The sequence below is a fragment of the Pezoporus flaviventris genome, unplaced genomic scaffold (assembly GCF_033815535.1).
Source record: "Pezoporus flaviventris isolate CSIRO_AGI_PZ_B2104156 unplaced genomic scaffold, CSIRO_AGI_Pfla_v1 ptg000037l, whole genome shotgun sequence".
NCBI classification, from domain to species: Eukaryota; Metazoa; Chordata; class Aves; order Psittaciformes; family Psittacidae; genus Pezoporus; species Pezoporus flaviventris.
In genome coordinates, this window is record NW_026892585.1 from 5,118,870 (window position 1) to 5,136,192 (window position 17,323).

The 17,323-nt window shown below is 43.4% G+C and overlaps 2 protein-coding genes across 3 annotated transcripts in view; both read left to right on the forward strand.

The window, feature by feature from the left end:
* The window catches only part of SACM1L (SAC1 like phosphatidylinositide phosphatase), a 30,692-nt gene extending 20,497 nt beyond the window's left edge, over positions 1 to 10,195 (forward strand). Inside the window, exons 10-20 of one of the 2 annotated variants that reach the window (XM_061464571.1) lie at positions 95 to 181; positions 632 to 700; positions 824 to 903; positions 2,856 to 2,954; positions 5,425 to 5,563; positions 5,791 to 5,860; positions 5,947 to 6,019; positions 6,455 to 6,548; positions 6,628 to 6,720; positions 7,386 to 7,443; positions 8,143 to 10,195. In XM_061464571.1, the coding sequence (XP_061320555.1) occupies positions 95 to 181; positions 632 to 700; positions 824 to 903; positions 2,856 to 2,954; positions 5,425 to 5,563; positions 5,791 to 5,860; positions 5,947 to 6,019; positions 6,455 to 6,548; positions 6,628 to 6,720; positions 7,386 to 7,443; positions 8,143 to 8,279 (999 nt within the window). In that variant the 3' untranslated portion in view covers positions 8,280 to 10,195. The remainder of the gene's footprint in view (positions 1 to 94; positions 182 to 631; positions 701 to 823; positions 904 to 2,855; positions 2,955 to 5,424; positions 5,564 to 5,790; positions 5,861 to 5,946; positions 6,020 to 6,454; positions 6,549 to 6,627; positions 6,721 to 7,385; positions 7,444 to 8,142) is intronic. The other variant, XM_061464572.1, reaches the window with a different exon arrangement.
* Positions 10,196 to 10,986: 791 nt separating this feature from the next.
* On the forward strand, positions 10,987 to 17,033 carry SNRPD1 (small nuclear ribonucleoprotein D1 polypeptide). Its single transcript, XM_061464588.1, has 4 exons — positions 10,987 to 11,164; positions 11,706 to 11,782; positions 14,558 to 14,749; positions 16,854 to 17,033. Exons 1-4 carry the CDS (start codon positions 11,151 to 11,153, stop codon positions 16,928 to 16,930), a joined length of 360 nt encoding a protein of 119 aa, XP_061320572.1. The 5' UTR covers positions 10,987 to 11,150; the 3' UTR covers positions 16,931 to 17,033.
* The last annotated feature ends 290 nt before the right edge of the window (positions 17,034 to 17,323 follow it).

A 17,323-nucleotide genomic window follows, 5' to 3' on the forward strand; every position in this document is an offset into this window, starting at 1 on the left:
GTGCACACAACCTAACCCAGTCTGCTTCATCTTGAAATGGCAAGTGAGTTTGTAAGTGTTTTGTTGTTTTAAACTATTTTCCATTCTTTTGCAGACCCGTGGATCAATTCCTTTTTTCTGGTCTCAAAGACCAAACCTCAAGTATAAGCCAAAGCCACAGATCAGCAAGTCAGTAAATCATGTATGTGAGTGTTTGTTGTGTCTTGGGGTTTAAACATATTTCTGGGCTTGTGTTTGTGTGATAAAGTAACAAACTGTGATCAGAGGAATAAAAATCAGCAGTCCTGGATTGAGCTTTACTTTCAAAAAGAAGTAGCAAGAATCCTTGTACTCAAGGTGAGTTCAGAGACTGAAAAAAGCCCAAACATCAATGGGGATCGTTTCTCTTTGGTACTTGTTTGCAGGAGTTTTAGCAGCTGCACAATACTTGTTATCTGTGGCATGTTCATGCAGGCGAGCTGAATGAACTGGGGGGATGAAAGTAGAAACGTATTAGCACAATAGAGAACATCAAACGCTTCTTAGCTACTACGTATGTGGTATCATCAAAAAGATGATAATAGAGATCTCTTGTAAATCACAGCTCTTAAATGTGTTGACAGATGTGTGCTACTTTTCCTTTCTCTTCTAGATGGATGGCTTCCAAAGACATTTTGACTCGCAAATAATTAGCTATGGAAAGCAAATGATTGTCAACTTGGTATGCTTTCACTTGTTCTTCCTGAAAAAGCTGATGTTCTTCTAAGCAGGCTTTTGAGTAGTAGTCTTTCTTATATATATTTCTTTTTAATTTTCTTTTCTTTTTTTTTTTTCTTCCTCCCAGGTTAACCAAAAAGGTTCAGAAAAGCCTCTTGAGCAAACATTTGCCAAAATGGTAGCCAACATGGCAAACGGGATGGTCAGGTACGTGTGAAATGAAAGGACACATTCTGTGTTAAAAGCTGAGCATTGCCTCGAAGTGATCAGTTCTTTGGAGGCCTTTACCAACTGCCTGATGTGTTTGAGTTTTATTTTCATAAAGTAGCTTGCAGATAGGCAGTGCCCCTACCTCAGAGCTCACATTCTAAGCAGAATGTGAAGAGGACAAAGAAAGAAGTCAAAACAAAGAAGGGAGCTCAGAGGCAATGGTAATGCCAGTATTGGAGTAATAGTGTGCTATGAGAACTGTGAAGATCTGCATTTTAGGGTAAAAAAATCATGCCCTGCAGACTAGCTTCTGGCAAAAGGGCTTGCATTGCTACTTAGTAAGGGAGTGCTGAGTGTGAACAAACCAGTATTGAGGTAAAAGAGAAAACAGTAAGGGGAGCATGTGATTTAAATACCAACCTCAGTGTGACAGTGGGGCAAGAGAGTGGAGAATGCACTTTAATCATAAGAGAAATTCCTTATCTTTGTGGGAATTTTGAGTGCAGTACAGTTTTACAACCTGCCTGTGCTTGCTTTCACTAACTTCTGGAGGGAGGGCTAGTAGCCAGCTCCCACAAATACTTACCTCTTCCTTTTCCTTGAAATGGCTGTATAGTGTTATTGTCACTCATGTAAATCAAAGGACAAAATTCTCTACTTGTGGGCAAAAAGGAGTCCTGTTTGAAGAATGCTTCACTTCTGTCTAAGCATTACTAAGGAATCATAATCAAGATGCCCTGATAAATCCTGACGTTCTTGGAATTTTTCCCAAGCTTTCTTCTGCTTCTATGATACCCTGCTGCTGCCTTCACCAGGGTAGTTGTCTGTCCCACTTCTGTATGCTTCTTTTACTACCCTCAGGGGTGTGTTTGTGTGTTATTGGAATGTGGGTGTGGATTTTCCTTCTGGCTTTATTAAAAAAAGACCACTTCTAAGGTGAGCTCTTTTCTCACTCTCACACCTAGGCTGGTATTGATACCAACAAGCTGTACAAAGCTTGTGGAATTCTGTGCACCTTTGCTGTAAAGTCACTTGGTGGAAACCAAGATGTAAAATTCTCTCGTGGTGTGTTTTAGTGATGTTCTGTATGTGTTAAAAAGTAGTGTTTTGCCAGCACATTTTTCTTAATGCTGCCAAAATCCTTTTTCTTTGTTAATCAGTTTTGATGGCATTTACCTGCCAGACTAACACTTGTCTTCAGTGTACATCTGCCATCTTTAGTCTTGAAAACTTGGTAAATAGTAACTTTTGGATTATAAAGACTTGGGGAGGAATGTAATGTCCTTTCATTCACAGCATATATATATATATATATGCATGTGTCTGTATGTGAAAGTTGAATCAAGCACCACTCATCTAGATCACTTCTCACCAGAAATGAGTTGGCTGTTAAAATCTTGCTCCAAGTCAGTAGCTGTTTGATTCTCTTATGACAGAGTAGGTTAGGTGTTCAAACAGAACCTGTCTCAGGTTTCTAGAGAGCTGTCAAGGGAATTAATGCTGCATGCCAGCAAAGAACATTGCATTTCAACACCTGAGTCTCTTTCAGAAGTGAGCTGAAGTTCTCAATGCCGTTGCTTGGAAGAGAGTAGGGCAAAAGAATCGGAGATGAAATCAGATTCATATCCTTTCTGTAATTACTGGAGGGAAAATACTAGCCAGAAGGTAACATGAGTAACTTTGAACTCAATGTGTGCTTCCCCAGACTAGTGGTGTCCTGTAAAGAAATGTAAATGCTGTCACTGCAAGCTATGGACGTAGCCTCAGGAAGATTACAGAGTGCTGACAAAATCCACAGATACTTGCTGGAAGCTTCTCTAAAGAAAACCAAATCCTCTGTCACTATCTGTTTTATAGATCAGCCTTTTCCTCGGGGGGGGTGGGGGGGAGTCTGAGACCTTCACTGCAGAACATACCTAATCTGATAAGATGCTTCTCTCTCTGAACAGATATGTAGCATTTGACTTCCATAAAGAGTGCAGCCGGATGAGATGGGATCGACTTCAAATTTTGATGGATCAACTAGCAGAACAGCAGGATGAGTTTAGGTAAGGCTCTGCAGTTTGTATCTGTAGTGTTAAAATGAGACCACTTTCTCATAGTTGCTCTTGAGTCAGAGCACAACAAACCAGACATGTAATCTTCTGTAAAGAAGGTGCTTTCATCTGCATTAGTGTTTCCATATGGAAACACTTGCTGATATCGTGCAAGGTTAGAGACCTGGTGGTGGATAAAATGTAAAGGCCTTTGTATGTCCCAGTAAAATGGTTCTGGGAGTTGCAGCAGCTCTGCATTGTGACTCAAGGGCTGCCTTTGTGCCTTAGGGTAAAAGATTAGACAAAGAAATGAGCATGCATGCAATAAGCTATTAAACAAAAGTAGTCTCCTTAAGTGATATATTTTTCATCCAATAGTAATTCCGTGTGTTGTCCACAGCAAACTGTGCTGCTACTGAGTGTCCAACACTTAGTACTCCTTCCACCAGCCCCTGCGCTCTCTTTGACAGTGTTTTCTCTAACACATGTGGTTGTGGCTCCAAACCTGACACTGGTACTGACTGTTAGCCCTTGCTAACATAAGTAACCCACAAGGAAACAAATTCTCATTTTGTTGAGTCATAAAACTAGACTTATTGTCTAAATCAGCTTAAGTCTTGTAGTCCCACAAGTGTGTTTTGAACTGTTCTTAGTCTTTGCTAGTTGTAGACATGTAGATTGCTAGCGAAACTGGTTCGTTTGTTCTGCTTTTCTGATTGCTTCCTTCCTGTTTCTAAAGTATCATGCCTAAAGCACAAAGTAGATCAGCTAAAACATTGTAAAACTGGCAGTGGTTTATGCTATCAAAAAACCCCAAGTGACCTGTAGGCTAGAGTAAGAATCTCATGAATGAAATCTCTTGCCTGGAATGAAGGTTATGGGAATAGTATAAATAAATCAGATGGTAGTGAATATTCTCTGCCCACCACCCTGAAAAATACATGAAGAGCTGACAAATAACTTGGCTTTGAGCACTTTGAATAAGGAGAAATAAGCATGTAGGTTTCCCATACAGCAAGGGTCCTTTATTCTTAGACTGAATACTGAATTCCATAAAGCCATGTGTCTCTAAAACAAGATACAAAAGTGAAGGTTCTTCCTCAGGATTAGGCTGACTCTGCCATACCTTGTTCTGTTTCATCTAGGGTGATGGTTGCTTAAATAGGAAAAGTCTTGAGTTCTGATATTCTTAGGAAACAGTTGTGCAACGCTGAGAGAAGTGAACAGTTCAATGGAGGTAAACAGCTCTCTTTTCCACAGCTTAAATCCAGTTGGGAAAGACCTGTCAGAGAGCTGGCTTGCTGGGTTGGAGGTGGTGAGGGTGTGTGAAATGTTTTTAGAGCAACTGTAGAAGATGCAGCACTTAACACTTCTGGTTAATAAAATAGTTTTACTCTTCAACTATACTGATTATCCTAATATCAGTTCTAGGCAAAGCTTGGTGGGAGAAGGGGAAAATGAGGATTTCACAGGTGTTGGTTTCCTTTAATCATACAACAATGTAAAACATGGTTTAAAAACTAATTCTTCAGGAAAGACAAAAATGGGTCTTCTTAACACAAAGTTGATCAAAGTAAACGCACAGGCTTCTAAGGCTCATGATTTTTTACTTCTGCATGGCTCTAAGACTTCAGAATCTTAAAATACTGTACAGTAACAGTGGATCATATGCTAGTCCACATTCAGAGTCCATAACTACATAATGGAGTAACAAATGGAGAATATGATCTGTAAGTCTTTAGGCAACTGGAAGTTTCATGCTGTGGCAGAAGGGCAGGTATAGTTCTGTTCCATTCACATATGATAATTTGATCAACATATTTGTTTTACCAGCTCAGTATTCAATTCAAAGGCACCTAGTTTAATTAGTTAAAAAGACTGAGGTAGCAATTAGCATATGCTGTTGCAGGGTAGAACATCTGGTTCCCCCAGATGTTCTCATAATGGAGAGAAGAGTGGCAGTAGCAGGTTTTCAAACTTAAGCCTTAAAGATCTGAATGCCTTCCTGGAAGAAGTGTGCCTGAGAGTTTATATGGCTCTTCTGTGCAGTGGTGACTGGATTGAACCAGGTGACCGTGTATATACAAATCTGGTTACTTCTGCTGTTACACTCTGTTAATGATCTTGCTATCCATGGAGCTAGGACCCTGCCATAACTGAAAAGGTAAAATGTAAGGCTCTGATTTCGTACCTCAGTCTGTTCTTCCCAGTGACATAACTCAATATTGCTGGTGGGATTTCTAAATTAGAAGAATGCAATTAGAAGGGCAAGAGTGCCCAAGATTACAAGATGTTCATATATTAATGCTAGTCTCCAGTGCTGGAGGGGAAGCATTCAAGGTGAACTCAAAGTTCAAAGCCACATCTAACTCTTTGTGTGGTCAAGACAACTGTGTTTTGACTGCTAGAATATTCACTTCTGAAAAGGTGTGGTTTATGTGGACTGTTATCTATAAATACTTAAGTGGATCTTATGTGTTAGTTATTTTCTAGTAGATTCCGATGGTAAAATTGTGACTCAGCAGGAAGGAATATTCCGCAGTAACTGCATGGACTGCCTTGATCGGACTAATGTGATTCAGAGCTTGTTGGCACGCCGGTCTCTTCAAGCCCAGCTTCAGGTAAATGTTTTGTTCTTGTTTAGCACGCAGGAAGAGGAGAGAGGCTTTCTGTTTGGAACTGAAATACAATTTTAACACAGCAATAAGAGCTTGCATATTTGAGTCACTCTGCTACTACTTGAAACGCATTAGCCAGACTCTGCTTTGATAAATCCAGCTTTTTCTGATAGCATATCCTGGTTTTTCTGGTGAACTCCTAGTAAGCCTCAATCTGCTCTTTGTTTTAGAGGCTTGGTATTCTGCATGTGGGACAGAGAATTGAAGAGCAGGCAGACTTTGAGAAAATCTACAAAAATGGTAGGCTGAGTTCAAACAATTGCTTTTTTTTTCCCAACCAGAGTAAGTAACTTCCTTAATCTTTCTTAATGTTTTCCTATTCACAGCATGGGCTGACAATGCTAATGCTTGTGCCAAACAATATGCTGGAACTGGTGCCTTAAAGACAGACTACACAAGGCAAGTCAGCCTTTCTTGTAAAGGCCTTCTGGATTGGTTTTCGCATGTTTTTGGCATTTTTTAAGTCTTCATATCCAAGAAGAAGCTTAGGCTATTAACAAGTTTTACAATGGCTCAGCTGGTAAAATATCAGACTAAAGTCTACAGAACACTTTTTTTCACTGTGTTCATATGAAAGGAAAAAAGGCTATCTGGAAATAAACCCAAGAAAATGTGCTTCTTCAAGACACACTTATATTGTTGGATGGAGAGAAGTGTAACTTTAAAACCTAGTTACAGGTATTGTGTGGTAATAATGCAGAGGCAACACTAGATGAATACCTCCATGTAAATACACTTATTAAACATAAACCCATGAAAGAACTGCAAATCTGAAATTATCTTCCTGAATTTATAAACTTATTTGAAATGTTTTTTCAAAACTCCTTTTTGTAGAACTGGGAAGAGAACTCAGTGGGGCTTAATAATGGATGGATGGAACTCATTAATACGTTACTACAAGAACAACTTCTCTGATGGATTTAGACAGGTAAGTTAGGCTTTTAACTGTGGGGAAGTGCAACAACATTGTTCTGCATTTCAGCTCTTGCTCTCTCTTTCTCTTCCAGGATGCAATTGATCTTTTTCTTGGGAATTATTCTGTGGATGAAGTAGAACCTGCTAGTCCTCTGCATGTCCAGAAAGATTGGAAGTTCTTAGCTGTGAGTATGCAGACTATTCATGACTGGAGAAACACATATAACCTTTTAGTCACTTGCTTCATGTGACTAAGTAGAACTTGTCTACTGAGTGATGAAGCGTCCTTATAATCTGGTTATGTTTCTATGATACCTGCTTGTAGGACTAAACCCAGCCTGTTCCCTTGACAGAAAAAGGAGTGTGTTGAGGTATCGTAAAACAACCTGCTGCTTGCTGTTCTTTAAAAATGTGTTTCATCAAGTGGAAAGGGAGAAACTCTGTCACCACCAGTGACTCTCTCCTTCTGCAGAAGCAGCTTGTGAAGATCTCATTCTTCATGCACAGACTGTAACACAAAACCCCCACTTTCTTTATTATTCCTCACCCTTCTGTTTTGTGAAATGGGATTTGGGACATTCTGGGTTTAACTAGTGACTGGTGTACTCTTTTCTTAAAAACACAAATCTCAGTCTCTCTTTTAATAGACAGAAGGTGTATTTTAAGAATTAACCTAGTTAATTCAACACACTCCTCCAAAATTTTTTGTACCTGACAAGAGGTGAATCGGGAATTAAAGCAACTTCATTGCAAAGCAAGTAAATAGCTTTGTAGTACAGCCCATCTTAAAGGAAATCAAGGCATATATGTGCTGCTATATCAAATGATTATTCTTTTTCTCTTTTCCCAGTTGCCTATTATTATGGTGGTTGCTTTCTCCATGTGCATTATTTGTTTGCTCATGGCTGGTAAGTCACTCTTTTTTAATTGCACAGAATTAGCTTGCTTGTATGCAGACTTCCTGTAAAAGGTTACCTGAAGCTATGAAGTATAAAATTGCTTCTCCATCATACTAAAAGGTGTTTGAGTGTGGCTCTGAAGATTGAGAGCTAACACTGTATCATTAATGTGGAAAAACCTGGGCTACTATAGAAAACAATGTTAAAACTTTTGTAGAAGTCATTTAAGGGGCAGTTAGTTGCTCCCAGATTTAGCTGCACCGAAGTAGACATCTAGTGTTATTATAGCAGGATGAATCCCCAGAATAATACCTGATGTAGGGCAGAAAGACAGTTCAGAAAAGTCAGATACAGGCATAAGCCTATTCTGATGCGTGTTGTCTGTAAACTCAGTCTGTGTTGGGAGTTGTGAAGATTTGTGTTCTTTTGCCTTGAATTTTTTTATCATCAGTGCTCATAGAGTTCTTGGCCTCCAGCTTCTGTAGCTGTCTGTTCAAAGTGTTCTAAGAACCTTGTGGCAAACACAGTTTTCCTAGTTAAGGAAATAGAGGAAGAAAAGGCCCCGATGTCCATGAAGGACTTCTGACTTCATCTGACTGCAGATATCTGAGGGGGGGGGGGGGGCTTGAAATATTTTGCTTTTATACTAAAAAGCCTCTCTGCTAACTGGAGATAATGAACCTGAAATGTTTATCTGACTCTTAACAGGTGATACATGGACTGAGACAATGGCCTATGTGTTTTTCTGGGGAAGTGCAAGCTCTGGAACTTTTGCCATCATTCTTTACAATGGCAAGGATTTTGTAGATGCACCCAAGCTGGTCCAGAAAGAGAAGATGGACTGAATTTGTGTGTGTGGAAAGCGGCTTGGTAGTGAGGATTCCTCGAGCCACACTTGGAGTCTCTACTGACCTGCTTTCCACACCAAATAGTGATCGTTATTAGCGTTGGTTGTGTTGGGGGGCGGAGGAGAGAAAATAGTGTCCTATGGTGGTGGTGGCAGCTTTCAACTGAGACTTGACTCAACAGTCTTTAGTTGCAATGGTCTTTGGAATATTGTATTACTGGAGTGGGCTCCACTCCTATTGAGGCAGTGCAAAGATGCAAATCAGCATCTTGGTGTCTGGAATGTTTTAGGGCATAAGTGGGCTGCTTCAGCTCATAGTCTGCCTGGGCTGTTTCAGCTGAGTATTTGGTCTCTGGCTTGACAGGTGAGAGCTCTGATGCTGTTTGTGCATCAGAATACGCAGATGTTGAAGCATTAATAATGGAGCTTCTAGTCTCTGAACAAATACAGCTTCACACCAATAAAATGTCTTGTTCTAAGACTTACAGCTGGATTATATTTGTTGTGATAAAAGTCCACGTTAAGGAGTCCTTTGTGCATATTTGTGTGTGGATTCTTTTCACTAAGTAGAAAAGATATTTTGAATCCTAATGCTCTTCTAAAATGAGCTTTTGTCCTGTCTTGTTAATCTAGGACTGATGCAATATTCTACTCATCATTGTAAGGTGAAAGGGCAGTGTAATTGGATGTTCCTGAAGTTGCAGATGTCTTGCACTGTTTCAATATTACCATCTCCAGATGATACATTAGTTAGCAAGTTAAAATACAGAATTTTTCTTTCTAAAGATGTAAATGAAATCAAAGAATGTAAAAATCCTTTGCAGTGTTTCTTGAACCTTCCTTATGCTAAAGGTCCAAAGTATTCCATTACTTTAAGAATGGGTCGCAACGTGAAAGGTGAACTTCATATTGTTTTGCTTGTCAGCTGCTTCTATTCTTGGTTATGTTGAAATCTATGAAAGAAGGAATAACAACCGCAGGAGAACGTGTTTAGTTTAAACCCTGTGTTTGCACTTGGGAGCAGCAGCTTGCTTCTCATGCATGATATTGTAACATACTCTTCAAAAGACAAAAAGCTACAGAATCATTTGTGCTGGTTAATAATACATGTGTGTCTTAGTGCTTCCAAGCTGTAAAAGAAACCATGAGTAAACCTAATTGAGGACCAATTTTAATCTATTTTGTCACTTATTTTATATGGTTTGTTCAAAACCAGCCATGGAACTTGCTTAAGGGGCTGTGCTTTGTTTAATAGTTCCTGTAAGTACAGCTGTATATTCAGATTACGAGTGTACCATTGGGGGGCAAGGGAGGAACATGTAGAACACTGGGACGAGCGCAGTTGAGGCTAGAACACAAAACACTGGACTCTGGGTGTTTCCTTGAGTTACAACTGAAAATATGTACAGATTTTTGCAACTGTTAACTGTTCATTTTAACCTTGAATGTTTCCGGAGGCCTCTCCGGGGTCTGTGTAAACATAACCTGTTCATAAGCACTAGTACTTGCAAAGTGTCTGTTTGCTTCTAGATGCTGTAACGGAAATACCAGTTGGCAGTTAACTGGAAAACCCTCTAACTTTAAAGTTTTTGAAGGTGAGCTCCATTATGGGCTGGAAGTCCCAGAACACCACAGACTCTGCATTTGAAAGGCACGGTTTTGATGGCGCTCTGGCATTTGAAGCTCGGCACGGTTGTCTTGCAGTGTAGAACTAAATCCTTGCATCTTCGGTGAAGAATTTGTTGCAGCAAAGACTGATCTTGCATCTCTAGTATAAAAGGTTTGTCAGATGTGGAATAACGCAGGTTTCCGAAGTTGGAAAGCACCTGCGTTTCAGTACTTTGCAAAGAGTCTGTATCTCTAAAATCACAAACGGTGTTCTCATAAATGACAATAAAACGTTCAACTTTTCTAGATAGCTGGTCCGTGGTGTGTGTTGTGCTTTGGCGTGGCCGTTCTCAAACTGATCCTTAGGAACAGTTCCTCACTGGAAGGATGCTTTGCTGCCTTCTCTGCTCTACAGCTGCAGACATTGCTTGTCCATGCTTCAGTACTGGTGACTGTGCCCTTGTGTTGGTGTTGGGCTCACGTTCCAGGCTTCATTACCATGGCTGGATCTCCCTGATGTTTAGTCCCAAGTGTCTCCTCTGCTCTGCTTCTCCCCTCACAAGACAACCTCGGGGTTTTCACTGATCACAGCAATAGGTGCTGGGGGTGAAAAGGGAAGTTGCCATCTCCCTTTCCCTCCCCTACTGCAGGCACACATCAGATCTCTCAAGTTTGGGGTTTTCTCCACTGTGTCATTGGTCTGTTACAGACTCAAACTCAGGTTCTGAGCTGGGTCTTCCTGAATTAGTGTCAAAATAGCATTTGACAGAGCTTTGTGTGTATGTTTTAGATGGGTGAGCTTTCATCATCTGCGTAAATTCACACACACAGAAAAAATTACTATTTTTTAAGAAATACATAAATCTGTACAAAACTGTATAAAATATTTGTATAAAATACAGACTCTAAACTTGGGCCGTGGCTTTAAAATTAAGTGTTTTTCTCTAAAATGTATTTTTTTAATGTTAAAGCAGGAAAAGCTGTGAGCTCCTAGGAAACAGTTCGGCTTGCTTCCCACGGCGGGCGGGGCCTCCTCGCCGCTAGAGGGCGCTGTTGTACCTCCTGGCGCGCGCGCAGCGGCGCTTCCGCCCATTGATCGCTTGCTTTGAGCGGCCGCTTGTCGGCGGCGGCGCGGCCTGCTCCGAGTGACTCGCCCGCGCCTCAGGGCCTGCCCGCCGAGGGTCCCTGCTCTCCCCGCGGCGCGGCCTCCGCCGCTCCCCTGCCCGAAGCCGCCCGGCCGGAGCTCCGGCCTCCCGCCGCGATGAAGCTCGTCAGGTGAGCGGATGGAAGCGGATTGCCGGCGCCAGGCCGCGGCGGGAAGCGGGGCCGCGCGTTCAGCCGCCGCCCGGCGGGCCCACATCCCCCGCTCCCGGCCCATGGGGCGCTCCGCCGCCGGCCCCCGTTATAGCTTGGCTGTGGGGGGGGAGGGGGGGGGGGGGCCTCCTTTCCCGTACCGCTGCCTTGGCCGTGCGGTGAGGGAGCCGGGCAGTACCACCCTCGGGGCGGAAACCCCGCCATGTTAGGTTAGAATTGCCCTCCTGAGGCGTTAGCGGGGTGTAAACGCTGCCGTGTGTGCGGTGGCGGTGCGCCGGGGGGTGCTGGGTTGCGCGGTGCCTGTCAGTGCCGCACACCGCGGGGGGTGTACCTTGCTGTCGCATAATGCTTCGCCGACCGTGTGCCGCAGAGGCCGGGAGCGCTGCCTTTGGGAGCTGGGGATGTGGGAATACTTCGCGCAGATCGGTTTTTCCATAACGGGACGTTAAACGCAAACGGCTTTACATGGGAGTGAGCGATGTGGCTTGGTTTTGATTCCTAGGTTTCTAATGAAGCTGAGCCATGAGACTGTGACCATTGAGCTGAAGAACGGGACCCAGGTGCATGGCACTATCACAGGTACGGCGGGCGGGAGGCTGCAGCAGAGCGGTGCCTCTTACCCATCTGCTGAGGGCGGGCTTGGACCGAGCTCTTTTGTTTTGTACTCCCTCTTGCGGGGACCTTCTCTGGGAGATGCAGGAGGTGTTCTTCATAATTGACATCGTTGCGTACAGGCAGGGGGGTGTTTGTTACCGAAGAGCCCAGACCGGCAGAAGCTGCAGTGCAGAGCAGTGAAAAGCCAACCATGAAAACACTTGGAATTTCAGTCCGTTGCAGATTGTCTTTGACATACTGATGGCCTGATACCCCCGTGGTTGATCTGAAGCTGCTGGTCTATTCTGTGAAGAGCTTTCTGTGTATAAGGTGCTGCTGGGAGGCAGTACAGTCTCTCTAGTCCTGGGAGCCAGGCTCCAGGCTTCACTTCCAAACAGGCCTGGAAGTGAGGGAAGGAGACATTTCTAGACCATTGGCAAAGCTGTGGGAAGTGTGATACTCCCTTAGGATGATGATGCTGGTGAGGCAGTTTTACTGCCATATCAAAGCTGGTGGTGGAGGTACATCTGAGTTTTGATAAGGTGTCTCAGTACATCTGACTTTTCATTTCTGAAGGTGCAGTAACAATAGAAACGTTGCAGCAGAATGTCAGAAGAGGGATTTCTTTTTTGATGGCAAATGTTAAGTGCTGATATGGTCTTAAATCAGTGAAATTTTGGGTTTCAGCGTTTTTTATCTAAAAAAAAATAGATAATTTCTATTGAGGTCATTTTTGCTCTTGTTAAGGTGAACTTCTAAATCACAGAATCCCAGACTGGTTTGGGTTGGAAGGGACCTTAAGATCATCCAGTTCCGCCTCCTGCCATGGGCAGGGACCCCTTCCACTTGATCAGGTTGCTCCAAGCCCCATCCAGCCTGGCCTTGAGCACTGCCAGGGATGGGGCAGCCACAGCTTCTCTGGGCACCCTGTGCCAGCGCCTCAGCGCGCTCACAGGGAAGAACTTCTGCCTAAGAGCTCGTCTCAATCTCCCCTCTGGCACGTTAAAGCCATTCCCCCTTGTTCTTGCCTATAGGGGCCCTTGTCCAAAGCCCCTCTCCAGGTTTGCTGGAGCCCTTTTAGGCACTGGAGCTGCTTTAAGGTCTCCCCTTCAGGAGCCTTCTCTTCTCCAGGCTGACCTTGGAGGCTCCAGCCCTCACAGCATCTCCAGGGCCTGCTCTGCACTCATTCCAATAGCTTCATGTCCCTCGTGTGTTTTTCCCCCAGAGCTCAATCAGGACTGCAGGTGGGGATCTCCCCAGAGCACAGCAGAAGGGGAGAATGCATCTTTGCATATATTTACATTGATTTCATGGAACGGGTTTGAAAACACAGAGCTTGATGAGGGATACACAGCAAAAAGGAGTCCTGTTGCTGCAAACCTGGTCTCCTGCTGATGCCAGAGATCTTTTGCATAAGTTTGTGGAATGTTATTGTCTGTCAGAAACTTCTGTTGCAGGAAAAGCCTTTATGATTTATTATATTGTCCTCATGTGATGAAAAATGAGCAGACTATTCTGTTTGCCTTCAGTGATATCAGTGAGTGATCTTGTTCTGAGAACATTCATGTTAGCATTGCTGTAGAGATGACCAGGAATGTAGATGGGGCATGTTGCATTTGATGAAGCAAACCCTTACAGTTAAGCTGATGAACATGCTTGGTCTCCGTTCCTTCGCTCACCCCAGGCTGCTTTTAGAATGCTTCTGCCCAGGCACTGTTAGTAAAACAAAGCAGAATTCTAACTTGGCAGAGTTGTATTCCAGGGGATTGCTGAGGTGCTTTTTTGGCCAGTAGCAATCTGCTGAGATTTGGCAAAGTTCAGAACAGACATTATTTTGCTGCCAGATCCATCAGCTTTGAGTAGACGTGAAGGCACCACTCTGGTGTCTGATTGCAGCAAGCTCTGTTGAACCCAGCTGGGTAGAAAGCAAGCCAACTGCTTGTCTCCTGGCCTCAGTGCTCTTGCAGGCTTAATTGTTGATCAGAATCTCTCATTTTCTGTAAAAACTTCATGCAGTCTGTGTTTCTAACATGAGAATCTTCCCTTTACACTGGCGCGTGAACTGTGTCTGTCATTGCTGGGCCATCTCTTCTTCCTCTTTGGGTGTGAGTTGGCCAGAGCAAGCTTGGTGAAGGGGCAGGTTTCATGTCGTGTGAACCTTGCACAAACCAAGTGCAGGTGCCGGAGAGCTGTGTGAAACCTGGAAGTAAGGGGAGAGGACAGAAAAATCTATGGAATAAGCACAGCACAGTGGTGGTTCTGTTTCTGGCCTGCTCCTCACTTGTTTGTCTTGGTAAGCCTGCAGTTTGTCTTTGTGTGTTTGTGGGACAAGACTGTCCTGATTTTTAGCACGAAGGGTTGTTTGTACAGGAGTTGGAAGGTGTAGGAACTGCTAGGGTGAGTGTCACTGAATTAGCAGGTGTTTGTGAACTGCAGTATCCATCTGGTTGGAACAGGATGGTCTTTAAGGTCCCTTCCAACCCAAACCATTCTGTGATTTTTCTAAGGCTTACAGAAGATGTTTTTCCTCCTCAAAGGTTTGGTTTTCTTCTCTTTGAAGGAGTTTAAAGATTAAGCAGCAGTTTACTTGTTATTCAAAGGAATTGTTTTAACCATTTACAAAAGTGCTCTTGTCTAGATCCAGATCTCTAGCAAGGAGATGCTAAAGGCAGCAATTGCTAAATTAGGGAGCATAAAACCAGCCAACAAGGGACCATCTTAAAGCCTTTCATCCCTGAAATCAGACTTGTGTTGTTTCAGGAGTGGATGTCAGTATGAACACACATCTCAAAGCAGTGAAGATGACGCTGAAGAACAGAGAACCTGTACAGCTGGAGACGCTGAGTATTCGAGGGAATAACATCCGATACTTCATCCTGCCCGACAGTTTGCCTCTGGATACTTTGCTAGTGGATGTTGAACCAAAAGTCAAATCCAAGAAAAGAGAAGCAGGTTTGTGCTTTCCTGGTCTGTGTTTGCTCTGCCTATGTATGCATTTTAGCACTCTGAATCTGAAGACATTGGATTTGCATGTCTTAATACCTGCATTTGGCAGCTAGTTCTTTCGTCTCAGAGGGTTTGACACTGGACTGGCTAAGTCTGCCTTCCCCACCTTAGCATCTGTAGAGCTTTCTTTCATGTGAAATCATAGGTATGGCTTTTTATACACCTGTTTTAAAAAATGTGTTTTTAAGCTTGAGTAAATCTTAATCTATCACAGGACTGTTGAACAAAAACCTTCTCTCTAGAAGCCTAATGGTGTAGAGAGCAATTCAGTCTTAATCCACACCGTTTTTTAAGGTTAATATCCAGTAAACCCCAGAAGGTCTATAGGCTGTCTTCAGGCACTGTGTGTTTTGCCCAGCTGTTAATCTGTGTACTTTTAAAATAGAAAGTAAGTAAGTTGCAAGTGAAAGCTAATTGTGCTCTAAATGTGGTACCGTTTCTCCTGTAACTAGGTATTTGGATCTGTGGTCTTTGATCCCTGAGTATGTTACGAATTGGTGTGCCTACCTCACTGCAGTGGTGTGAGGAACACTGTGGTGTGTCCATCACAGTGTACAAGGGGTATGGCCACTGCCTTCATAGAGAACAAGGATAAAGCTCCTCAAAGCGTTTTGTTCCTCTCACATCTATTAAAAACCACCTGACCACATGGAGGAGTGAGTGTGGTTGGGTTGGTTTTTTTCTGAACCTTACAATGTGAACAAGAACAGCACTACCTCTTTTTAACTTGGAGAGAGGAAAGGAGCTGTGATAGCGCTGGTTACCTCAGTTTCATCCTCCTTGCATCTCCAGTGGACTGAAGCACTCTCAGACCGCTGCTGTGTTGTGCTGTGCTTTGCCTTAATCTGCAAATGCCCTTGGGCTTCAGAAGTGTGTAACAGGGCATGTGTCCGTGGCAAATCAGGCTGTCAGTGGAAGGCAGGGTGCTGGCTGATAGGTGTACATGAAACATGTGCCTGGGGTCTGAGTATGCCAACACTTTCTCAGTGTGGCTGCTGCTGATGCATGTAGGTGCTGTAATCATTCAGTCAGATGTTGATGCTTCTGTGTATTTCACAGGGTCAGGCTGTTGCCAGCAAAGCCACCAGCCTTCTCACTAATTTGTGCTTTTACTCTGCCTATATGGGATTTCTAACCTAGGTAGGGTCAGGTGGAACAGTCATTGTTGCAATCTCCTGGCTAAATGTGAGTGCTGGAGTGTGGCTCTTACCCAGCCACCCACTTCCATGGATTTTTAAGTATCTTTTTGAGCTCTGCACTGGCAGGCTTCTTTGAAATCAACCAGTAATTGCAAAAGTTTGGCCTTGCAACCTGGTGGGACAGGTCCTGTTTCTTTAGGAGAAAGAAACCCTTTTAGGAGAAAGGGGTGAAATCCCGTTATCACGATTTGGATCGCAAGACCTACAGCACTTGCTTGTGGCCTCAATTATTCTGTGATTCTGCCTTCCCTTTACCATAAAATAGCAGTTTTTGAAAGCAGGAGCACACAGCTGAGCCCATGGCCTAAGAAGCACATCGGAACTCGGTAGAGGCATCACTGAAAACTGGGAGGTGTTTGGGGGTGGGATCCTTTCAAAATGTGCCTGAGAAAGGCTGAGTTTGGGAATCCCACAGCATGTTAAAACTCACCATTTTTGTTTAGCAGAACGCTTGATAACCACAGTGCAAGCTGCGGCAAGAAAAAATGTCTTTGTAATGAATAGTAACAAAGTACTCTTGCGTATGCTTTTGTGATGCCTGAAAAACTAGATTATCTCAAAAAGATGAAGAAAAAGAGAAATAAGTTCTCTGTCAGACTTACCTTACCTTTGGGAGCAGCAAACCGTTATACTCCCTTGTTTTCTTCAGTGAAGACAGTAGTCTGTGGCAGTGGTATACTGAAAAAGCTAACACAGATGATGGAAATGCTGCCTGAAACCCACTGAGCATTAACAAACAATACCTCATGACATGGAAGCAGTATGTGTGTTGTTTATGCTTGATAGAGAATGTTTTAACCAAGGTGAAAGTGGGTCTCACATGATTTATCCTTTCTGTTTCATCTGCTCAGTTGCTGGAAGAGGCCGTGGCAGAGGTCGTGGCAGAGGCCGAGGTCGTGGAAGAGGCCGAGGAGGCCCAAGACGGTAACTTCTCATCAGGCAACTGTCACCAAATCGTGGGCAGTTTCGGATATTTTTTTGTACAGGTCTTGTTTATGGTATCCATTTTTAATAAACTGGGATGTGAAAAAGTGTCTTTCCTTTGTTAGCAAAGCCTGGGGAGGGAGGCATGGCCTGTGGCTAGCCCTTGCGTGGTGTCAGTGGTGGTTGATATCATTAAGGTTCCACCCACCCCTAAAGGCCATACAGCTGCCTCTCGCTTTTTGCCCCAGAGCAAGGGACTTGTGTTGGTTGCCATTAACATTGTTTGAAATTAATCCCTCTTTAGTAAGGCATTTGCCATCCTCTGATGGTTACATCATTAAGACACTATATTAAGAACCCACATCCCATGAGTGTCTCTGATGTTGTTCTTCAGAGT

What these genes read in the sequence shown, in the direction of transcription:
- SNRPD1 (XM_061464588.1), top strand. An exon ending in GGTGCATGGCACTATCACAG is followed by an intron (nt 11,783 to 14,557) that starts GTACGGCGGGCG and finishes GTGTTGTTTCAG; the next exon opens with GAGTGGATGTCAGTATGAAC. An exon ending in ATCCAAGAAAAGAGAAGCAG is followed by an intron (nt 14,750 to 16,853) that starts GTTTGTGCTTTC and finishes TCATCTGCTCAG; the next exon opens with TTGCTGGAAGAGGCCGTGGC.